General features: G+C 41.5%; 1 protein-coding gene across 1 annotated transcript in view; it reads left to right on the top strand.

Moving 5' to 3' along the window:
- The window catches only part of VWA3B (von Willebrand factor A domain containing 3B), a 210,169-nt gene that overhangs the window by 157,446 nt on the left and 29,183 nt on the right, over positions 1–23,540 (top strand). The window contains exons 22-24 of the mRNA XM_029231383.1: positions 1,500–1,618; positions 6,660–6,710; positions 15,159–15,363. Coding sequence (XP_029087216.1) covers positions 1,500–1,618; positions 6,660–6,710; positions 15,159–15,363 — 375 coding nt within the window. The remainder of the gene's footprint in view (positions 1–1,499; positions 1,619–6,659; positions 6,711–15,158; positions 15,364–23,540) is intronic.

Below are 23,540 nucleotides of genomic sequence, written 5' to 3'. Positions count from 1 at the left end.
ATGGCTTGGTTCAGTTCTTGGTTGTTAGACTGCACTAGTGTCCTCTCTCACCAGGCAGGGCCTTCTTGCAGGGGTGAGAGAACCTCATACTAGTGCTGGCTTCAGGCACTGAGCCTGACTCAGAGTCCCACTTGCTTTCTGGGAGTTGAGCTCCCACCGCCCCTGCCGTCTTTGCCCACGAGAGTCAACAAACACACAACTTCAGCCCTGCTGACTTATTCAACTTTTTGTCTCTAGAAATACATCAACCATGCATCTTTCTTTTTCCTTCTCTCCTTCTTCCTTTCCCTTCTCTCCTTCTTCCTTTCCTTCCTTTCTTTTTATGCATTTTTTTCCTTAAATAACAACAATACAATTTTTGTATGATTTTGAAGGCAAAGGGGAACATAAAACATGAGCTCTGTATCATCTGGATTGGAAGTAAAAATTTACTTCTTAAAAGTGATTCCCACATTTTTTTAAATTAACATATCAATTTATTGAAATTACTGATAGAAAATATTCTGAAAGTAAATATCACAGGTCCCTGTTGTCAAGGCCAAAGCTTTCTTTCATCTTATGATTAATTGGGTTTTTTAAAATTAATTTTTATTGGTGTATAGTTGCTTTGATTCCCCACATTTCTAAAATGCCTACATGCTCCTCGTGGTTGGAATCATACACAGTATTGAAACACTGTTAGACCTTGTATTCTCCTGTTAGACTTCTTCTTTTTATGTAAATAATAAGACATGGAATGAGCCTTTTTGCAAACATACATTTATTCATTTATCAACAGATATTTGTTGAGGGCCAGGCACTGTTCTAGGTGATAGGAATACAGCAGTGAATGAAACAAAGTAATATGCAGACAGGTAAATGTAAAATATTACAGGTGCTCTTAAGATAGCATGGAATCAGAGGCATCCCCAAACCCAGAAGGAAGCATCAGACACAGACAGAAAGAACTCAGAAAGATGCCCTCTCATTCTGGTACTCCGTTGTTCTTACAGAAAGTGTTTTCATTGATCACTAAGCCTTCTTTATTTGACATGTTTAAGGATCTCTTACAAATTGATAAAGAAAATGGTCAAAAGATATTAACTATAATCAGATATTCTTAAGAGAAAATCAAATATAAAATAAATAGGTGAGAAAGATGTTTAACCCAGCTAGTAATTTACAAAGTAGCAACAATGATATTCTATTTCTTAACGCCTATGCCTTTCAATTTGACAGAGGCTTATTAAGATAACACTTGATTCTGATTTGGGTTTCCTGAAACAGGTTTTTTTGGGGGGGGGTATTTTTTAAATATATAGTTTTAAAAATTGGAAGGAAAAGGTTAGCAGTGATATCTCTGATTCTTATTTTTTTTATTTTCTGTATTTTCTAATTTCTCTACAAATATAATGTATTGATTTTATATTCAGAAAAACATACTGTACAGCCATTAGATCCATTTCTGAAGGCACATGTTAACCTATCAAGTGACCCTTTCCTTTGGCATTGGCATATAGGTGTTCCCTCTGGCACATGTGTGCAATGACACAAATAAGATGACTTTAATTAACCCCCAAGGAGTGAAGCTTAATATCTACAAGCAAAAAGTGGAACAGGCAATTAAGTCCTACGAAAAGTGAGTATTACACCTGGCTACTCTTTAATGGATGTGGAATTTGTTTGGGCTTGTTTTCCCTTCTTTTAGCTTAAATTTTTCATCTGGCGCAGCTCTTTAACAGTGGTCCATGAGGAATATTAACAGCAGCGGCAGCTAACATAAGGGGCTTCCTCTGTGCCAGCACTGCGTTAAGTACTGGGCTGGCCATAAAGTTCGTTCGGGTTTTTCTGTAGGATGTTACAGAAAAACCCGAGCAAACTTTTTGGCCAGCCCAGTGCTTTGCCTGAGTATGTCCAACGGGGTTTTCAAGAAGCCATCTCCCCTTTCCAAACTCTGCAGAAATCTCCTGTTTCCATGAGCTCTTTAAACCTTTGCTTTTTAGCAGAGCGAATTGGACCATTTTAGTATCTAACATTCTGTAAAGTGACACCACACCACAATAAAGAAACGCCACAATAATGAGATAATTGATTTAAACAATTTTTATATCAAAATTAAGAAGATGACCAAGTTGACTACAGTGAAAACTGTACTCTTAACTAGCCACTGTGTTAGTACTGAGTGAGGGGGCCTTTTTTCCCAAGGGCAGATAACCCAGGGTTTGCTGGAGAAGGAGACCCAGGGTCCTTGAATCCCAGCCCCTTCCTGGGGCCTGGCTCCTTCCGGCCTGACCTGGCAGCCTGCCTCAGAGTGTTGGTGGAGAACACAGCTCTGGGGCTAGAATCTCACCCTCTCCCAGCTCTCTATAATCACCTCCGCACCCTGCCCCTCAGCACTTAATTAGTCCTTGGTGCACACGCTTGGTTAAACGTTGAGCTACCCAGCTCCTCCAGGCAAGCCTATTCTTGGTTCTGGAAGCTGTGCAATTGGGTTTTCATTTACTACCATGTGGTTGGGAAAAGGGTAATAAAGTACGCCAAAGTGAACGACGGGGCCCAGGCCAGCATTTACTGATCTGTTGTCATTTTACAGGGTGTCTAGTGTGTGTTCAAAAAAGTATAAAGCCTGACTTCTGTTGCCTGGAGTGCACGACCCAGCCCAGAGGCTGGCCTTTCCGCCCCACGCCCATCACGGTCCTCTCCAAATCTCCTTACACTTGAGCCTCCTCCACTGCCATTGCCTGAGAACTGAGGCTGTGTCGCATGAGCTCCTGCAGCTGCCTCCATGGGCTTCTCAGGACTTCGCTGAGTCTTTGTGGGCCCTTCATTTCTCTCGAAGGCAGGCTGAACTCTGCCAAGGCTCGCCCTCCCCTGTGGGCCTGAGACTTTGCTCTGTAGTTACCCTCTTACTGGTGCTGGCCCTCTTCTCCGCCTCCCTGCCCCTGCACCAGGCAGTCCTTCCCTTGCCTTGAAGCTCCACTGCCCCTCTTCCTGCCCCCTCCCACCAGCTGTCCTCTTTCTTCCCTTCTTGCCTCAGTGCCAATGGCCCTCCCCAGAGAGGCCTTTCCCCAACGACTCTGCACCACCCACCTTGCGTGTGGCCCTTGGAGCACTCACAGCTTCTGTACAGGCTTGTCCCTTCCCTGCGAGGATGTTGGCCCCCGAAGGCAGGGGCTGGGCTGCTGGCTTTCCCCCTGGTCTTCTCCTCGTCCTAGCAGGTGTCACTATATATAGATATAATATATATATATATATATATTTGGCTGTTGGAATTTAATTTGATCTAATTCAAGTTTACTTATTAAAATTGATCCAATTCAGTTATTCAGAATGAAATACAATAATATCATCATATTGTAATTTAATTTGCTTGACTCATTCAAATATTTGAGTGCTGTAATTACCTGGTCTGTGAAAGCCTGATGCCAGGCCATGAACTGGGGCTCTGAGGTCAGATAGCTCGGGGGTTTCATTCTTGGCTCTGACAGCTACTTGACATGTCATGTGACACTTGAGAGCTTCATTTGCAAGATCTGCCTCATGGGGCAGTTGTGAGGGTTATGTAAATTATATATAAAGAGCAACTCATGTTAATTATTTCCCTCTTTCATTCCCTATATCTGCTGATGCTAAAATAACCATAAATACACGGAATGGGAGGGTCACACAGCTCTTCCCACTGAGCTGACCCTTTCCCGAGAGTTTCCAGAGGGACCTTCCCAGGCAGAAGAGAGTCCTTCGTTAATGGCAAAACCAAAATACAGACATAGTGGTGATTTGTTCCAGTTCTTCCAATGAGTGAATCCGGAAAAGCCTTTTAGTACCCTTAGAGGAATAGTATACTATATTGTTTATTAAAATGATATTAATTTAAACATGATCATTAACATTTATTTTAATATGATTAATGTTTGATATTATTGATCGCATTAGTATTAATTATTTGGTATTAATAACTTGATGTTTATTTTAAATGAATTATTTATTTAATATTGTTATTTAATAGTATTAACATTAATATTATACAGAACAAAGCTTCCTGATCTTTTGTGTTCAATAGTGTTGAAGAATTTTGCTGGCATAAATGTCAGTTCCCTTTTCCATCTTGCTTCGTCTTTCTAAAGATATGCGGAATATGAAAAGATGAAAAGTAATTAGTGAAGCTTAGTTTATCCCCATCTCATCCCCAATACAACGTTTCTAAGGAGTTTCCCACCACAAGTAAGCCAGATATAAGCCTAAGTCCGTATGGTTAGGGATGACCAAATGAGTGGGAAGTTCACAGTCCTCTGGCCAAAATAGTGACGTAAACTAGCAGTTTTGGTCACACTTAGTGCCCGTGTGTAGGAGTCCTTCTGGTTCAATATTTTAAGAATTGCAGAAGCAGTTTTGGCTTTGTGTGTCTGAGCATAAGCTCTGAGTGACGATTACCAGGGTTGGCTGGATTCTGGGGTGACTTTTCCACAGCTTGTGTTGTGAATCTGAGGTCAAGGTCTCAGCCCTCAGGTCCACAGGAGAAGCATCAGTTCTGACTCAGGGACCAGGCATAGTAGCCTCTGCTTATCATCGATTTGCTTGGGCTGCTGACTAGACTTCTGAGGTGTCATTAGTTACGAGTTGCTTTGCAAATGAGCCACTCGGTACAAGTGGATTTGCAAACTAGAGGTAGAGAAAGCTAGTAAACGCTACGCTCAGCCAGATTTCAGTCTCCTAAAAGAAAGAGGAAAACTGCGGTTTGTCAAATCCCAGCATCCCACAAGGACTGCCCTCGTCCTGCACGCTTAGAGGCTTTCCCACGGTTGCCTTCCGGGACAGTGGAGCCGGGATTCACACATCTCTGCTGCCCTCAGCTCACACCCACTCGCTTTTTCTGCCCCGTGTGCTTTGAAATAGTCCAGTGAAGGCGGAAAGCAGAGGAATAATAGAGGTTATGGAAATACCCTCTTGGAAAAATATTTTCTGAAGAACCGAAATAAAATTAGAGACATGTCCTAGCTAATTGGACCCACATTCACCAACTGTTTCTGAGTGTCTAAGCCTCACCCTCCTTCAGAAACTGGAGGGAATGAGCCTTAGTTATTCCTGGTCACTTTATACATTCAGCTCACTTAATCCTCGCAACTCCAAGGGTAGGTGGTGTTATCTTTGTTTTATCAATAAGAAAACAGTGTTTCAAAAAGTTATGTAACAGGTTCACACGGTGGCAAAGTGGAGATGCTGAGATTTGAACCCAGACCCACGTAGCTCCCAAGCCCTCGTTGCACTCCCAGCCTCCCTACTCTACTGCCTGCACTTTCAAGGTTTAGACTTAAAAGGATTTACTGTTTTGTTTTGTTTTGTTTTTTCCCCAGAAATGCACACAAGCCTTAGAAGCCCATTGTTTCATCAACCACATCATTAAAGAAAAGCATTTCCAAATAGACCCCAAAGAACCAAAAACATCAAGAGACACAGGAGCCGAGCTGGCTTATTTCCCACTTCCTGACTCTTCCTGTCACTTACAGAGCGTTTACCTGTGTCAGACACAGTTCTGTGTGCGGTGCACATAACTTGCTCATTGAGTCTGCACTGCAGCAGTGGGAGAGAGGTACTGTGATTACCCCCTTTCTACAGAAAAGTTAGCTACTGGCCCAAAGTCTCCCAGCTAATAAGAGGAGGAGCTAGCTGAGCTTTGGACCCAGGCAGTCTGGCTCCAGGGTCTGTGCTTTTCACCACCGAGCCAGACCCCCTTTCCATGATCTCACCAGGCCTGTGATGGGAGATCAGGGCAGGATAACACCACCCAAAGTGTGCTCCCAGAGCCCTGTGCCACGGACGCTGGGTCCAAGGATTAGAAGCATGCCTCCTGGGGAGAGGCAGTATTCTCCCACCCCATTTTATTGAAGCTTTTTTGCTTCATGGAACACCAGCTCACAACCTGTGGAGCCAGCGTTCTGTGCCCTAGTAAGCCTGATTTGGGTGATGATGTAGCACTACAGAACTGGGCTGGAAGCTCTGGAAAAAGCACCACTGATCAGTAACAAGAAAAGGAGCTGTAACTACCTGATAGAAAGCACTGGCTCCAACTTCCTCCTTCCTTCTTGGGTTGCCAGCATCTCTCTGCAAACACGTTCGGTGAGCTTTAGTCTCAGCCCCACCAGCTCTCGGTGCTGGATAAGTAAGGCGCTTCATCTGTCTGCCCCTCTTAGCGGCTGCATTTGGAAAACAAGGAGATCAGGCTGGTTGATCTCTAAAGTGTGTCCCAATCCTCTTATTTATGAACCTATTAACCTTTTATTTTTGCTCTGAGAATCCAGACAGAAGAATGTCTACAGAAGGCAGGCTAAGGGCACACGTATTTTTCCTTATGAAGAAAAGCAGTGGGCGTTTAGAAATATCTTCATGCAGAGATAATGAGGAACAGTTTGTTTGCTGCCTTTTCTCAGTCCGGGTTTTACCTGATCCAGCTGAGAGCTGTGCCCTCCTTTAATATTTAGCATGATTGCCACAAAGCTCCGAGGCTTCTGCAGTGATGCTGAGGGTGGGAGACACTCACATCCAATCTCTTTGAGCGAGTGGCAATGACATGGTCCAGCGGTGGTGGTGCTGCGTGGCTTGGGATCTCCCTGCCCGGGTTCAGCTTTTTGTCATGAAATGAACTGTTGCTACTAAATAACTATTGTTGGTTTTTTTTTAAACAGGCGCCTGAATAAAATTGTTTGGCAAGCATTATCTCAAGAGGAAAAAAAAAAGTAAGCCAGTTTCTTCTCAACTTTTTAAAAATTTTTAAAATTTTGGTGAAATTCACATAACCTACAATTAACAGTTTTTAAATGTACAATTCAGTGGTATTTAAGTTATTCAAAATGTTGTGCAAACCACCACCTCCCTCTAGTTTCAAAACTTTTTTATCATCTCAGAAAACACCTTGTACCCATTAAGTAATCCTTCCCCATTCCTCTCTCCCCCTCTGGTAACCACCAATCTGCTCTCTGTCTCTGTGAATCTGCGTATTCTGGATATATCATATGAAAGGAATCACATATCATGTGACCTTTTGTGTCTGGCTTCTTTTACTTAGTTAATGTAAAAATTTATTGTTTTCAAGGTGCCTCCAAGTTGTAAGCATATGTAGTATTTTTCCTTCCTTGTTATGCCTGAGTAATGATCCATTGTATGTATATACCACAGTTTGTTTATCCATTCTCCCATTGATGAATAGTTGGGTTGTGTCTACTTTGGGGCTTTTATGAACAATGCTGCAAAATACGTAGACGCTTCTGTGTGGACATGTGTTCTCATTTCTCTTGAGTACATACCTAGCCGTGGATATTCTGGGTCACAGAGTAATTCTGTGTTTAACTTTTTGAGGAACTGCCAAACTTCTCATTTACTTTCCGCAACTGCGTCTTTTTACATTCCCACCTCGTACATACAGCAATGTATGAGGGTTCTTGTATGCCGACACTTGTTATTTTTCTCGTTTTAAAAAACTGAAGTCGGGCTTCCCTGGTGGCGCAGTGGTTAAGAAACCGCCTGCCAATGCAGGGAACACGGGTTTGAGCCCTGGTCCGGGAAGATCCCCTTAGCGGAGCAGCTAAGCCTGTGTGCTACAACTACTGAGCCTGTGCTCTACAGCCCGCGAGCCACAACTACTGAGCCCATATGCCACAACTACTGAAGCCCACGCACCTAGAGCCCATGCTCCACAATAAGAGAAGCCACTGCAACGAGAAGCCCACGCACCGCAACCAAGAGTAGCCCCCACTCACCACAACTAAAGAAAGCCTGCGTGCAGCAACGAAGACCCAATGCAGCCAATAAATAAATAAATTTATATAAATAAATAATAATGTTTTGCTAGTAATATGGTGAGGCTATTTAGTTCTATATTCATAAGCAGAAATGATCGTGTAGTTTTGTTTTCTTTAGCATCTTTGTCTGGCATTGGTATCAGATGAATCTTGTCCTCATATAATGTATTTGGAAGTGACTCCTCTCTTTTGTTATTTTGGGATTGAATAGGATTGATGTTAATTGATCTTTTTATGTTTGGTAGAATTCATCAGTGAGGCCTTTTGGTCCTGGACTTTTCTTTGTTGGGGGATTTTTGATTACTGATTCAATGTCTTTATTATAGGCTGTTGAGACTGTCTATTTTGTGTGAAGTCAGTTTTGGTAATTTGTGTGTTTCTAGGAATTTGTCCATTTGTATAGATTATCTAATTTGAAAACCTACAGTTGTTCATATTATTCTCTATAATCCTTTTAATTTTTGTAAGATCAATAGTAATGTCCTTGCTTTTGTTTCTAATTTTAGTAGTTCTGTCTTTTCTCCTTTTAGTCAGCCTAGCTAAAGCTTTGCCAATTTTGTTGATATTGTCAAAAACCAACTTTTCATTTTGTTGATTCTGTTATTCTTCTATTCTCTCTTTTGTTTATCTCTGCTCTAATCTTTAATATTTCCTTCCTTCTGCTGGCTTTGGGTTTAGTTTTCTCTTCTTTTTCTTGTTCCTTAAGGTGTACACCTAGGTTGTTGATTTGAGATCTTTCTTTCTTTTTACTAAACATTTACAGCCAGAAATTTCCCTCTGACCATTGGCTTTGCTGCATCCCATGTGTTTTTATATGTTGTGTTTTCATTTTTATTTATCTCAACGTGTTTTCTAATTTCCAATTTCTAATAGTGATTTCTTCTTTGACCCATTGGTTGTTTAAGAGTGTGGTGTATATTTATACGTATATACTTCCAGTTTTCCAGTTTTATCTCTGTTATTATTTCTAGCTTCATTCCACTGTTCTGGAAAAGGTACTCTATATGATTTGATCTTTAAAATATTTTGAGAATTGCCTTATGACCTAACATATGGTCTATCCTGGAGAATGTTGCATGTGCATTTAAGAATACTTATTTTACTGTTGTTGGGTGAGGTGTTCTATATATAAGTCTAGTTGTTTTATAGTGTTTTCTAGTTCTCTATTTCCTTTATGATGTTCTGTCTGGTTGTTCTATTATTGAAAGTGGGATATTGAAGTCTCCTTTTTGTACAACTGTCTATATCTTCCTTCGATTTTGTCAATGTTTGCTTCATATACTTTTGGGCTCTGTTGATAGATGATATGTATTTACAGTTGTTATGTCTTCTTGATGATTTGACATTTTTATTAATATAAATAATGTCCTTCTTTTTCTCTTGTAAAAGTGTATGACTTAAAATCTATTTTATCTGATATTAGTATAATCATTCCAGCTCTCTTTTGGTTATTATTTGCATGGAATATCTTTTTTCATTTTATCACGTTCAACCTATTTGTGTCTTTAAGTCTAAAGTGGGTCTTTTTATAGTAGCATATAGTTGGATCATGGTTTTTTTAATCCATTCTGCCTATCTCTGTCTTTTAACTGGTGAGTTTTAATCTGTTTACATTTACAGTAACTACTGATAATGAAGGACTTAATTCTGTCATTGTGCTGTTTGTTTTGTATATGTCTTGTCTATTTTGTTTCTCAATTCCTCCAATATCGCCTTCTTTTGTATTTGATTTTTTTTCTAATGTATCATTATGATCCCTCTTCATTTCCTTTTCTGCATAGTTTTTCATTATTTTCTTAATGATTACATGGAGGTTACAGTTAACATCCTAAATTTATAACAAAGTAGTTTGAATTGATATCAACTTATTTTCAATAGTGTACATTATCTCTGTCTCTATCCAGCTCCATCCCCTCTTTATATTGTTATTGCCACAAATTACATCTTTTACATTATGTGTCCGTTAACATAGCTTTATAATCATTGCTTTATGCATTTGTCTTTTAAATAATATAGGAAACAAAAGAGGAGTTACGTACCAAAAATACAAGAATATTAGCTTTTATATTTACATATGTAGTCATCTTTGCCAGTCATCTTTATTTCTTCATATGGCCAGTGTAACTTGTCTTCCAGTGCCCTTTTATTTCATCCTGAAGAGCTCTCTTTAGCATTTCCTCTATGGGGAAGCCCTACTAGCAACAAACACCCTTAGCTTTTGTTATGTGTTAACAAATGTGTTAATTTCTCCTTCATTTGTGAAGGATAGTTTTGCCAGATATAGAATCCTTGCTTGATAGTGTTTTCCTCTCAGCATTCTAAATATACCATATCAATGGGACTTCTCTGGTGGTCCAGTGGTTAAGATTCCATGCTTCCAATGCAGGGGGCATGGGTTCGATCCCTGTTCAGGGAACTAAGATCCCACATGCCATGCGGCGTGGCCTAAATAAATAAATAAATAAACAAACAAACAAACCCTGTCACTGCCTTCTGGACTTCATGGTTTCTCATAAGAAATCAGCTGTTGATCTTATTGAGGATTTCTTGTTCATGAGCCACTTTTGTTCCTTTCAAGATTCTCTGTCTTTGTCTTTGTCTTTCAACAGTTTAATTATAGTATAGTGTCTTGGTATAGCTCTCTTTGAGTGTATTCTGCTTTTCATTCACTGTGCCTCTTGGATCATGTAGATGTATGTCTTCCATCAAATTTGGAGAGTTTTTGGCCATTATTTCATTTTTGCCAAATATTTTCACCCTTTTCTCTCTCATTTCCTTTTGGCACTCTCATAATGCATATGTTGTTAAGCTTGATAGAATCCCATATGTCCTTTAGACTCTTTTTCATTCTTGTATTCTTTCTACTCCAGACACTATGTAATCTCATTTGATCTATCTGCAAGTTTGCTGATTCTTTCTCCTGCCTGCTCAAATCTACTGTTAAAACCCTCTAATGAATTTTTCATTTCACCTATAGTACTTTTCAGCTCTAGAATTTCTATTTGGTTCATTTTCATAATTTCTCTTTATTGATATTGTCTAGTTGCTCATATATCATTCTCAGGATTTCATTTAGTTCTTTGTCCATGGTTCCCTTCACCTCTTTGAGCATATTTAAGACAGTTATTTTAAAGTCTTTCTCTACCAAATCCAGTGTCTGGACTTCATCTGTCAGTTTCTTTTTTTCCATGTGAATGGGTTATATACTTCCATGTTTCTTTGTGTTCTTTGTAATTTTTTATTGAGAACAGAACATTTTGGACATTGTAACGTAGTAACTCTGGAAATTAGATTCTCTACCCTCCCCAGAAATTTCTGTTGTTGCCTGATGAAGGCTGCACTTGTCTGTTTAGTGTCTTTCCACGCTGTTTTTGCAAAGACTATATTCCTTGTCATGTGTGTTCACTGAAGTATTGTTTCATCTCTGTGGTCAGCCAGTGACCTGACAGAGATTTCCCTAAATGCCAGCCTCTCTCTTCATCAAGCATTCCCCTGGATACTGTAAGTATTCAACTAGATTCCAGAGTTTCAAAAATAGCTAATTCTATCAATAGTTGTTTTGGTGAAAAGACAAATTCCTTGATTTCCCTACTCCACCACCTTTCATGACATCATTTCCCTCCTCACTATCTAAAGCAAGGTTTGAGTAAGTTATGAGGCCTTTATTATATTGAGATAGTTTCCTTCTATTCCTAGTTTGTTGAGTGTTTGACTTTTTAATCATGAAAGAGTGTTGAATTTTGTCATGATTTTGCTGTATCAATTGAGATGATCAAGTGGTTTTTTTCCTTCATTCTGTTACTGTGATGTATTATATTGATTCATTTTTGTATGTTGCATTCCAGGAATAAAATCTCACTCTTCATGGTGTTTAATCCTTTCATAATATGCTGTTGAATTTGGTTTGCTAGTATTGTGTTGAGGATTTTTGAATCAATGTTCACAAGGAATATTGGGGCTGTAGTTTTCTTGTAGTATCTTTGTCTGGCTTTGGTATCAGGGTAATGCTGACATCATAGAATGAGTTTCAAAATGTTCCCTCCTCTTAAATATTTGGAAGTATTTGAGGAGGATTGGTGTTAAATCTTCTTTGAATGTGTGGTAGCACTCTCCATGGAAGCTACATAGTGCTGAGCTCAAGCTTGTTGGAAATTATTTGCTTACTGATTCAGTCTCCTTACTAGTTATAGGTCTGTTCAGATTTTTTATTTCTTCCTGATTCAGTCTTAGTTGGTTATAATTTTATAGGAATTTATCCATTTCTTCTAGGTTATCCATTTTGTTGGTGTATAATGGATCATAGTAGTCTTTTATGATCCTTTTTATTTCTGTGACAACAGTTGTAATGTTTGCTCTTTCCTTTCTGATTTTAGTTATTTGAATCTTCTCTTTTTTCCTCTTAATCTAGCTAATAAGCATTTGTCAGTTTTGTTGTTCTTTCCAGAATCTAACTCTTAGTTTCATAGATTTTTTTCTATTGTTTATCTATACTCCATTTCACTTATTTCTGCTCTAATCTTTATTTCCTTCTTTCTGCTAACTTGGGTTTAGTTTATTCTCCATTTTCCCAGTTCCTTTAGGTGTAAAGTTAGGTTGTTGATTTGAGATTTTTCCTCTTTTTTAATGTAAATATTTAGCACTATAAATTTCCCTCTTATGACTGCTTTTGCTATATCTTAGACATTTTGATATGTTGTATTTTTATTTTAAAATATCCCAAGATATTTTATAATCTCCCTTAAGATTTCTTCTTTGACCCATTGGTTGTTTAAGAGTGGGCTGTTTAATTTCCACATATTTGTGTATTTTCCAGTTTTCCTTCTGCTACTGATTTCTAGTTTTATTCCATTGTTATTGGAGATTATATGATTTAATCTTAAAAACTTTTAATACTTGTGTTCTTACATGTGGTTTATCCTGGAGAGAATGTTCCATGTGCACTTAAGAAGAATATGTATTCTGCTGTTGGCTGGTGATGTGTTCTGTATATATCTGTTAGGTCTAATTAATCTATAGTGTTTTTCAAGTCCTCTGTTTCTTTACTGGTCTTCTGTTTGGTGGTTCTATCCATTATTGAAAATGGAAATTGAAATCTCCTCCTTTTATACTGTTTCTTTCTATTTCTCCCTTCAATTCTGTTAATGTTTGCTTCTATATTTGGGAGCTCTGAAATTAGGTGCATATATATTTATGATTGTCAGATCTTCCTGGTGGATAGACCCTTTTACCATTATATAATGTCCTTCTTTGTCCTTGTAACAATTTATGACTTAAAATAGTCATAATTTGCTAATTTATTTCTTCTGATTGACGAAGTGTGCTTTTGAAGCTCTCTAGTGAATTCTTCAGTTATTGTATTCTTTTTCTATATATATCTTTATTGGAGTATAATTGCTTTACAATGTTGTGTTAGTTTCTGCTACACAACAAAGTGAATCAGCTATATGTATACATATATCCCCATATCCCGTCTTGAGCCTCCCTCCCACTCTCCCTATCCAACCCCATTAGGTCATCACAAAATACCAAGCAGATCTCCCTGTGCAATGCAGCAGCTTCCCACTAGCCATCCATTTTGCTCAGTTATTGTATTCTTCAGATCCAGAATTTCTGTTTGGTTCTTTTTATAGTCTCTATATCTGTTGATATTCTCATTTTGTTCATGCATCATTTTCCTGATTTCTTTTAGTTGTCTGTATTCTCCGTGAGCTCATTGAGCATTTTTAAGACAGTTATTTTCAATTGTTTGTCAGGTAATTCATAGATCTCCTTTCTTTAGGGTAGATTTCTGGAGATTATTTTGTTCCTCGGATTGGGCCATCTTTCTCTGTTTCTTTGTATGCCTTAGTATCTTTAGGCAATATTTGGGCATTTGATAAAACAAACACTTCTCCCAGTCTTTACAAATGGCTTCTTACAGGGGAAGACCTTCACCAATCATTCTGGCTAGAGATTCTGGGACACTCTCACACCTTTTCTGGGGATATGTCTTCTCTAGGCTTGTGCATGTCATTTCCCAGTTGAAGAGGTTTTGCCCCTGTTTTTTTCTCAGGAACCCGTAATCTCTTGCTCTCCCTGGTGTCTGTCTTTAGTACGGCAGTATCTCTGGTGCTGTAACCACCCATGAAATTTGCATTTGTTCGCAGCTGCCCCAACCTGGCATCCAAAGTATACTGCCATTTTTATCAACATTCTGAGTCAAGTGAGACAGAAGCCAGTCTCTCGGGCAGCCCCAGAAAAGACCAAAATGTTGGATACATGTTGAATAGGAGTTTTCTCCCAGTTGCTCTGCAGTGTGCCAGGGAAGGGGAGGGGCTTGGCCAGACAAAATGCAACACATTTTCCTACTCGCTTCAATGCCTACTCTTCTTGGCTTTGTGCTCCTGGAGGGCAGGTACATTTTAACTGGTTTCTCACAAAGGCAGTTTGGTCTTTATATGGTTAGTCAGTGTCCTTGTGGGGGAATGAGGGCCTGGGGTTTCTCATTTCACCACTTTGCTGACATCACACCAATTTAGATTTTTTAATAAGAATTTTTGCTGCCTTCTGTTGACAAGTTTGTTTGTGGATTGAGTCCTGTGAATGTACTGGTTTAACAGTGTGCTCTTCCAACACCCAACATCTTAAAAAATGCCATGACATTTTCAACAATAAGAGAATGACAGTTATGAAATGTTTTTCCTCCCCCATGTCCCTCAATCAGTCAATCTCTGTACCCTCTTCCATGAGTATCTGACTCAGAAGTACTGGGACTGGAAACAGAATCCAGGACTTGGGACCTCCACACCCCACTGGGTTCCCCTGGAATCACACAGCTTGTTCATCAGCTGATAGAAAGCCTGGCTTCTGTTCTTTGTGTACCAAAACAGTGAAGCCAGAAAGTTTAGGCCTATTTAGGCTTACAAGAGGAGAGAAGATAAAAATAGCTAAAATGAGCTAATAGGAGAATTACTGCACTGAGACAAATATTTGAGTTTAGTGTTTGCTTTGTTTTCCAGAGTCACTGCTAGGCATAGTTGTGTGAAATGTCTTTGAAACTCACTGTTGGTTCTGCCAAATGTTAGACCTAGGGAGAAAGGAATGGGTTCCAAATACGCTGAAAACATTGTTGAAAAAATAACTTATGTGTATCAAACTTCTGTAAAATCAGATCATCAAATTAGGTAATGGGGAAAAGTGCCTACCGTGACTCGGAGATGATTGTTTCTGACTTGCATAAACTACCAAAGCCCTGACGGGCCAGAAGGCATGGCTGTGATTCTGTCAACTGACACCTGACATCTGCTCTGACAGATGTTTCTCAGGGGAGGGTCTACAGAAAAAACATCTTTCCATATGTTTTCTACTATGATCACTTTATGTTTCTCTTTCTTCTTCTTTTTTTAGGTTAGGTGCAAACAAACCAATGCGTTACTTAGAAAACAAGGCAGCTTTAAACAAGGCATTAGAACGGTTGAATTGGCCCATTTCATTGAAGGAGCTGTCAGTGCTGGAGAATGAAATCCTAGCTGGGAAAATGTATGTGCAGCAGGCCATGGAGCTCCAGGAGGCTGCCAAGAAGGAGAATCATGTGAGCAGGGCCCTTGAAGAGGTGTGTACCGTGGAGGTGTCTGTATTCCCTCCCTCCCTCCTATCCCAAGCCCTTGCCATTCCTGTGCTGGCCTCCCCTCTCTCCCACCTCCCACCGCACTGATTTCTGAGAGTTACAGCCAACCCACTTAAGGTCTCAGGACTTCTTTCAACAGAAAGGAAATGCCATTTGATTTTACTCTGGCCTTATTTTTTAAACAATACGTGTTTTAATTGAAAAATAAATCTAAACAGAAGTATCGTGTAGTGATTAGAAGCCTGGACTTTGATATGAGCCGGACCAAAGTCCAGCCTCAGATCTACCACCTAATCCCTGTGTGATCTTGGCCAGTGACTCTGTCTCTCTAAACCTTAGGGTTTTTTTTAAAATCTGTAAAATAAGAGTGTTGCTAGTATCTGCCTCATAGGCTTGTTACGGAAGCAGAATGAGCATTTAAAGTACTTAGTATTGAAAGCTCCCCCCATAAGTGTTTGCAATTATTATTACTAGTAAAACAGACCTTCTACAAGGAAAATTTATTTTCTGGCAGCCATATTATTTATTACCACTTTGTATCATTTACTTTTAATTGTTTTTCTTCCTTGAATAAATTTTACACAGAATTGCAGTTAGAGTATCCATAATCATTTTATGGTCTGCTTTTCAACGTCTCATATATTTTCTCGGTGTTTTTGCTGAATCATCAAACTGATATTTTTTGTGGTTACATAATATTCCATGGTATGTAAATACCCTGATTTGTTTAACTCTTCACTGGATGTTGGACATTTGAGGGTTTTTTCCAATTTTCTTCTCTTTCACATCATGTTTTAATGCTTCTATAGCGCATATAGTTGAACTATTTTGCTAGGATAAATTCTTAGGTGTGGGATTCTTGGACCAAAGGACATGAACATTTGGGGGCTCTAAATACTTGCTGCCTGTGTAATATCCTCTTTCTGACTATAGTAGGGTGTGTGTAAACCTGGAACAGTTCATCCAGAATCCTACTGAGTTCTATATAATTTTAATATATTTACCATATGATAGTCTAAAAGATATATCCAAGGAACTGACCTTTGAGATTCATCTTTTTTGATTTCAGTCTTTGCTAAGTGATACCAGCTTTGCCTGGTTTTAAATTCTGTATTTGCTGTTCTACATTCTTGTGTTTTATTTGCTTATTTTTATTTAAATTTATTTTTCCCCTGCAAATGGCTTTTTTTCCTTCAGTGTAGAAAGCGATTTCTTCTGTGCAGGGTGCAAAAGTTTTATCATATCTTTATTTATATTTTTGTTTTTATTTATTTTATTTATTTATATATATTGGGGGGGGTGGTCGTTTTTATTCAAAGTGACCTCCTCAAAGAGTTGTTCAGTCTTTCCTTGGAAGGCACCATCTGATGACCCCAAACATGTGGCTGTCTATTGGCCTTGCTCACGTAGATGCCCTGTAAACACCAAGAATCAAGAAGACTGAATTCAAATGAGGTAAATCCCTCTCCCTGGAAATCTGCTCTTCTTTTCCTCACGCTTCTTCCTCTCTGTTCTTTCATTTATTCATTGAAATATGTATGAGTTCCTATGAGGTACCAAGCCCTATTCTAGGCACTAGAGGTACCTAAACACACAGACCAGGTCCCACTCTTATTCTAGTTGAGGTGAACAGATAGGTTCTAAATGATGGACTTTCGCATGTTGAGCTCTGGTGACATTACTGCCTAACAGCAGAATTCGCAAGCATTATTCTTTTATCTATACTTTATATTAAATGTTAAAGTGGGAAGTGTTGCTAATGAAGTGAAAAGAAGCCTCTTATGTTTCAGAACGTAGTGTAGTCTCCTGAATTTGTGGGCATCAAAAGCTCATTGTTCATGGGATGTGAATTAATTGCTCTATTTCTTTATTCCCTTGTCCACAGAGTGGGAATTAAAATAATTTCCACAATTTCTTCATCCAGAAACATTTGTTCACTCCCGACCATGGATCAGATTCTGTCCTTGGCACAGGTGGTCTCAGCCTGCCACATTCTTCTCTCTTTCCTTGGGGCCTCCCAAGGTGATACTATACATTGGACACAAAATAGGGGTTTGTTAACAGCAATGGAGACATGGATCCAGCCTAGTGGAGGAGACATACTGGCATAGAACGTAACCTATGTGAGAGCTGAGATCTTGTCTGGCCTTACTTGTAGCTGTATCCATAGCTACATCCACTGAGAATGATGCCTGGCACACAGTGGACACGCAAAAATATTTATTGAAGGAATGAAACCCAGATCCTTATAGCAGAGTATTATAAATATGACAACAGAGGCATAGCCATAGAACAACTGGAAGATGGGAAAAAGCGAACGATTCTGGCTGAGGCGTTGAGGAAGTCTTCATGGAAGGGATGATTGAATGTGGTCTGGAAGGATGTGTAGGAATTTGAGGGGGGGAGTGTGAGAAATGTTCTGAGTGAGAGAAACTGTTTGTGCAAAGGCAGGAAGGTGGAAAGAACATGGCATGTTCACCAGGGGCGTGGCAGGAGACAAGACGGGAAAGGGAAGATGGCCCCAGAATACAAGGAACTTGGAAATCTCTCCTAGGATCAGGAACCAAGCCTGTAGGAAATGGATACCAGCGAGGGATTTTCAGCAAGTGGAGGACATGAGCAGATTTGTGTCTTGGAAAGATTTTTTTGGCAGCAAGATGAGGCTCAGTGTAGGGATGAAAGACCAAAACCAGGTGCAGACTCCACTGAGAGGTGTTGAGTCCTTGAGTCAAGCCGGTACAGTGGGGAGGGAATGGGTGAAAGAGATACCAGTTGGTGGAAAGTGAATGTGTGGGGTGAGCCAGAGGGCAACGTTGAGGATACCCACAAACTTCCTGTCTTGGACAACTGGGAGACAGAGGCACGGTTAGCCACCACATCCGTGTCACCTCTGCTCCGCAGAGAGACAGCCCCTCTAAACACCCTGTCATTCTCTAACCCCTTCCCACATTTTTGTTTTCTTCACAGCACGTTTCACCCCCTGACATCATGTGCGTGTTTGTTCATCATCTATCTCCTCCGCTGGAATGAGGGGGGGACTTGGTCCGTGTGTTCTGGGTATTCCTAGTGTTGCTGCAGTATCGCTTGGCACCTTGTAGGCACTCCCAGGTATTCGAATGTATGCATGAACGGAAGAACAAGAGGAAGAGGTACCATGGGAGGCAGAGCGGATTTTCAGGGAAAGGTAACTCACTTTAGGTCCTCTTGATTCTTAGATGTCCACAGGGCATCCCGGCGAGAAAGGCCGATAGGCAGCCATGTGTTTGGAGCTTAGGAGAGAAGTCCATGTTACAGAGATAGATTTGGAGGTCATTTGAGGTGCTGAGAAAGGAAGAGGAGACTGTGGAAAGGGCCAAGACAGGAAAGCTAGAGGAGCAGAAGGCCCAGGGTAGGGAGCTATGATGTCAGAGCCTGAGGAGGATAGATGGCAAGAGCCCTGGGTCTGGAGTCAGAGAGACCTGAATGCAAGTCTCAGTACTTCCAGATGTGGACCTTCCTTAGGCACTCTAAGCCTAGATGCCTCATTCTTAAATTAGAAAAATCATAGTAGCCACCTGCAAGACGGTTGTGAGACAACGCACACAATATGCTCAGTACGGTGTGCCACGCTAAATGCTCAACAGGAAATGCCCTCAACCCACCTTGCCCGCCAGTGCTATTTCCGTTGTTAAAATATTACTGAGGAGTTTGGAAAGTCATACAGGATGATGTCTGAAAACCATTTGATTTTCAAGAGGGAGATCGTTAGTGATCTTAGCCAGAACAACTTCGGTGGCATTTTGGGAGTGGAAGCCAGTGTGCAGAGGTTGGAGAAGTAGAGAGCAGTGGAGAAAGTAAATACAGGAAGTGCACTTTTTGTTCAAGATCTTCCCAGAAAGCAAAGGAGAGAAAATGGAGGGAACTTGATGTGGGAGCCAGAGTGAGGAAGACATTGAGTTTGTGTGATGGTATTGATGGGTCCACTGCTGCCCCCTTTCTTGGTCAGGGGCTAAGGCTGTCCTTTCACTGCCCTGTCCCTACATAGGGTGACCAAAGCCCCCACTGTCAGTTCAGGAAAGCACCCATGTGCCCAGGACAATAGTCCGTAGGTAATGAATGGGCGGGGAGGGGTCCATAGTTGGCAGCTCATCTACAGAGTTCTTTCCACTCTCAACGTGGCCCTCTGCAATGGAAGATTTTCTGTATCATTTTCTTAAAACGGTACTTCTCCTTACCATGTGTGATGTATTGTGTGGTATTTTTATTCCATTTTTATCGTGCTCTGTTGAGTTGATTTCATGACCTGCTAACAAGTCTCATCCTTCAGCGTGAAAAATGGTTCGGACCAAAGCTCAAGATTGCCAGGCCTTTTGAGATCCTGCGGTGAAAATCCATCACAGATGCGAGTCATTTTTATTGACTCATATAAAAAAAGTCTCACTTTAAATGTTTTTAGCAGAGGCCAAAGATTTTGATCAATGACTAATCTGGAGAGGAAGAAACCTGTTTTTCATTAAGACCCCCTAAAGTTTATTGATAAGAAGTAACAAAAGGTGATCAAAGTTGGTCGGAATGGGATGCCCAATCAGAAATGCCCACGTGTGTTCAGAAGGGAGTGGTCCCTGTTTGATCCACTCCAGAATATGTTATGGAGTCTGGAGGTCTGTGGCTCTCTGATTCTTTCCCCTACAGTACGCTGGCACCCAAAGTAGCTGCCATATTGGTTCCTGAGTTTGGGACAGCTTCATGGTTTTTCTGTTGGTGAGGATCAGAGGTGGGGAGAAGTGGCTATACATGCCAGTGTCTGGCTAGAATGTGCCCTGCTTTTTCCACTCAGGCTTTCACTGGCAGTCCCTTGCTGGCCCCAGGATCAGACGTAGGGCAAGAATCATTATCCCACCTGCTCTGCCCAGCACCTTATACTGGACACATTCCATGATTAATTGTCCCTCCCTATTTCTGTAATCCACTAGTTTTGTGGCATCCCTGGAGACAGGTGCTTGGCTTACTGACTACATAATGAAAGATCTTAATTCTGAAATTGTATATTCCACTTGAAAGCTCCCTTCACGAGCACCCTTCTTGTTGCCGTGATTGCAGAGCCCAACGTCATTGGCCACTCCTGAGCCCTCGGAGCTACAGTATGGTGGAAATCACCAAGGACATCTGAGTTGTAATTAACCTTCCCAAGTTTTCTCTGGGAGCCTGGTCTAGGGCAGCTCCAGCTATGTTGTCCTGCAGCATTTTCTTAGTAAATAAGGATTGTTCTCCAGAGCAAATCCCACAGAATCCAGGCCCAGAAAGATCCAACGGGCTTTCTGCACCCAACCTTGGCTGCCTTGAAAAACTCGGAGGCAGAAAATCTTGTTAAATTCTAAGTAGCTCTAAACAGCCCTAATAGAGGCCTCGGAAATGTACTTACACAGCTGGCTGCACGTGGTTACTTTTCCAAGTTGAGACTGGCAAGGAATGTGGAGTCTCTAGCTTTGAAGAATGACTAATTGAGTGGTCCACTCCATGGAAAACTGTCCAGGAGAGAGTGTTAGGAAAATGCACAGCAGGAGGGAGGATATGGGTGAGGCTGGGTGAGATGGGAATGGGAGAATGAAGGGACGAAAAGAGACCACTTGGATTTGAAAACATTATATTGGGTTGTGACTTTGACACCACACAGGAGAACATTAGTTGGGGAGACTTAGAGAGAAATTTCTTTGAGTTGTATATAAAATGAAGTCAGAATAAGTAGCGTCATTTGTTATATCTGCTCCCAAATAATAATTGGACCAGTTGTCATTCTTGCATTGTAACCCATTCTTTTGCAGCTCTCATTATTCCCTCTTTAAGGGGAGAACGGAGGCATCACGCCTTAATCCTTTATGACTAGCCAGCCTTTCTCATTCCACAAGTAAAACCTTTAGTCTCTTCTGCTGATACTTGGGTCTGGTAGGAAGACTGACTCCTTAGTGACAGTGACACAGAAGGTCCCCTGGTGCAAGGGTGGGGAATTAGCAGGTGTGGGTTGTGCACCAGTGATGCCATCACACAAAGAATGACACGTGCACATTCAGGCCAGTGCCTTGGTGACACATTAACATATGGAAGCCAGACCCCCGATGGGTTCCTGAGAGATAATGCTAGGACATGTGGCCAGGGTGGGACTGAAATCCCAGAGAGAGTGAGGTGCCTGGATGGGATGGGCGAGGATGCCAAAGGGAAGATGCTGCCGTGTCGTGATCATGCCCGGGTTAGCTGGGGATTTAAGGAGAGGATCCTACTCAGGAAGACCAGCCACTGCAGGAAATTCACAGAAGGGAAGAAAAACTCCCACCAACTCTAAATAGTATCCAGAAAGGTTTCTGTCTAGTATCCTGATGTTTAGGAGTGGGAAGGAGGGTATCAGCTCCAGGGACAAAAATCACTGCCAGATTGTCTTTTCATTCTAAACCTGAAGACAGCCATCCTGGCTGGAGATTTCAGCTGGGTGGACCCTAGCACTCTTTTGCCACAAGGCTCATCTTTTTTCATTGGCATAAATTCTACCCTAAACAGGTTTGGGGATGGTCATTGACCTCCCAGTCTGAAGGAGGAGAACCGTCTGTGGAGGGCTTATCAGGAGGGTCCAGGCAGGAAACAGAATCCCATTCAGTCACTTCAAGTGAAGAAACATTAATGAAGGGACTATTTGCAGAGGCGGAGGCAGGTCTAAGGCAGCCAAAAGGGGATTTCACCCCAGCACTGGCAATAGCAGGAAGTTGTCACCACCCCCAGACTTGAAGGGTGGAGGGAAATAGTGCTACTGGAGCCTGTAAGAGCGAAGGCCACTAGCCAGAGTAGGGGGTATTCCTAGAGAGACAAAGGGCACGGAGGGAGCCCAGAGCCAATACCCCTGTCTTCCTCCCCCTGCTGCCCTCCGACCTCTTGCCTCCCATTGGCTCAGCCTATTGGAAAGTCAGCCAACAAGAGAAATTGGGTCATGTTGTCCTTGGGGGTCAGCCTCCTGGGGCATGGAGCAGGGCAGGGAATGGACCTGGGGGCAGGTAGATGGCCCAGAGTAACCAGCACAGAGATCTCTTGAAAAGTTTTCTTTAAGGCTCAGCATTTCTTTTCATGCCATCACCTCGTGTGAGGTATCTGTATACAACCACAGCAGGCAGCTGGAGGTGGTCCACGCTCCAGGCAATGACACAGGAGTGGCTCCAGTGCATGGCTGTGGTGCATCTCTGGAGTAGCTGCCTGTAGATAACCGTGTCAGTAACATTCGAATTGCAGGCCACAGCGCTGTTAATTTTCAGGTTTAAATACTTAAAACATTTCAAGTTTTTCTCTCTTTGATTCTTCCCTAAAAGAGCAACAAGGGAGTGTTCCCTGAGAAGATGTTACAAGTGTGCTCTTCAAGCTAGGGAAATCGTTCGATTCAGCATCTAATGCATATTTATTAGGTTCCTTTGCTACTACCAAAAAAAAAAAAAAAACCACCCAAAATAAGTTCAGCCTCCCACAAAAGCCCTTTGAGTTGCTATTGACTGAGATTTGACTGGAGATTTTACTGTCAGGGTGGTTAAGTCTTCTCCCTTGCTCAGTGCTGGGGACCCGTCCGGGGCCTGTCTGGTAGTTCAGGGCATCATCCTGTAATTGTTTCCTGTGCTTCCTAAGCAGCCCCTCACACAGCACAGGAACCACATCGGGAAGAGGGGAAGGCCAAGCAGCACACCAGTCCTGATCTGCTCAGGAAGCAGCCCCCAGAGAGGGGAAGTGGAAACCCGCACAGAAGTTTTGGGGACACGTGTTGCTCACGCTGTGTTTCCTAAAGTTATGATGTTCCCTGAGGTGGAGGGGGAAACAGCTCCGAAAAAGCACGTCCCTATGCTGCTTTGGATTTTAAAGCCCAGCTAAGCGCCTGAGGCTTCTGAAAGGGGGCGATAATTCTCTCTGCACGTCCTCCTGGCCGCAGCTTCCGCCTTAAGCCTTGGGCTCACGCATGGTGTCCTCAGGGTCCCCGGGAGCCCAGCGCCGACCTGCTATGCTTGTGAGAGGTCTTGCAAGGAGTCTTAGCTTCCTCTTCAGACCGGAGGGGCTGAGGCAGGAAATTCCACCTAGAGCTTCACTTCTTTAGCCTTATGGTTTGACTCTGAGGCAGGAAATTCCACCTAGAGCTTCACTTCTTTAGCCTTATGGTTTGACTC

Source organism: Monodon monoceros, unplaced genomic scaffold (genome assembly GCF_005190385.1).
Source record: "Monodon monoceros isolate NGI ecotype Baffin Bay Population unplaced genomic scaffold, NGI_Narwhal_1 Super_Scaffold_19, whole genome shotgun sequence".
NCBI classification, from domain to species: domain Eukaryota; kingdom Metazoa; phylum Chordata; class Mammalia; order Artiodactyla; family Monodontidae; genus Monodon; species Monodon monoceros.
Note: the sequence above shows the minus strand (reverse complement) of the source record. Positions and strands in the feature narration are given on the sequence as shown.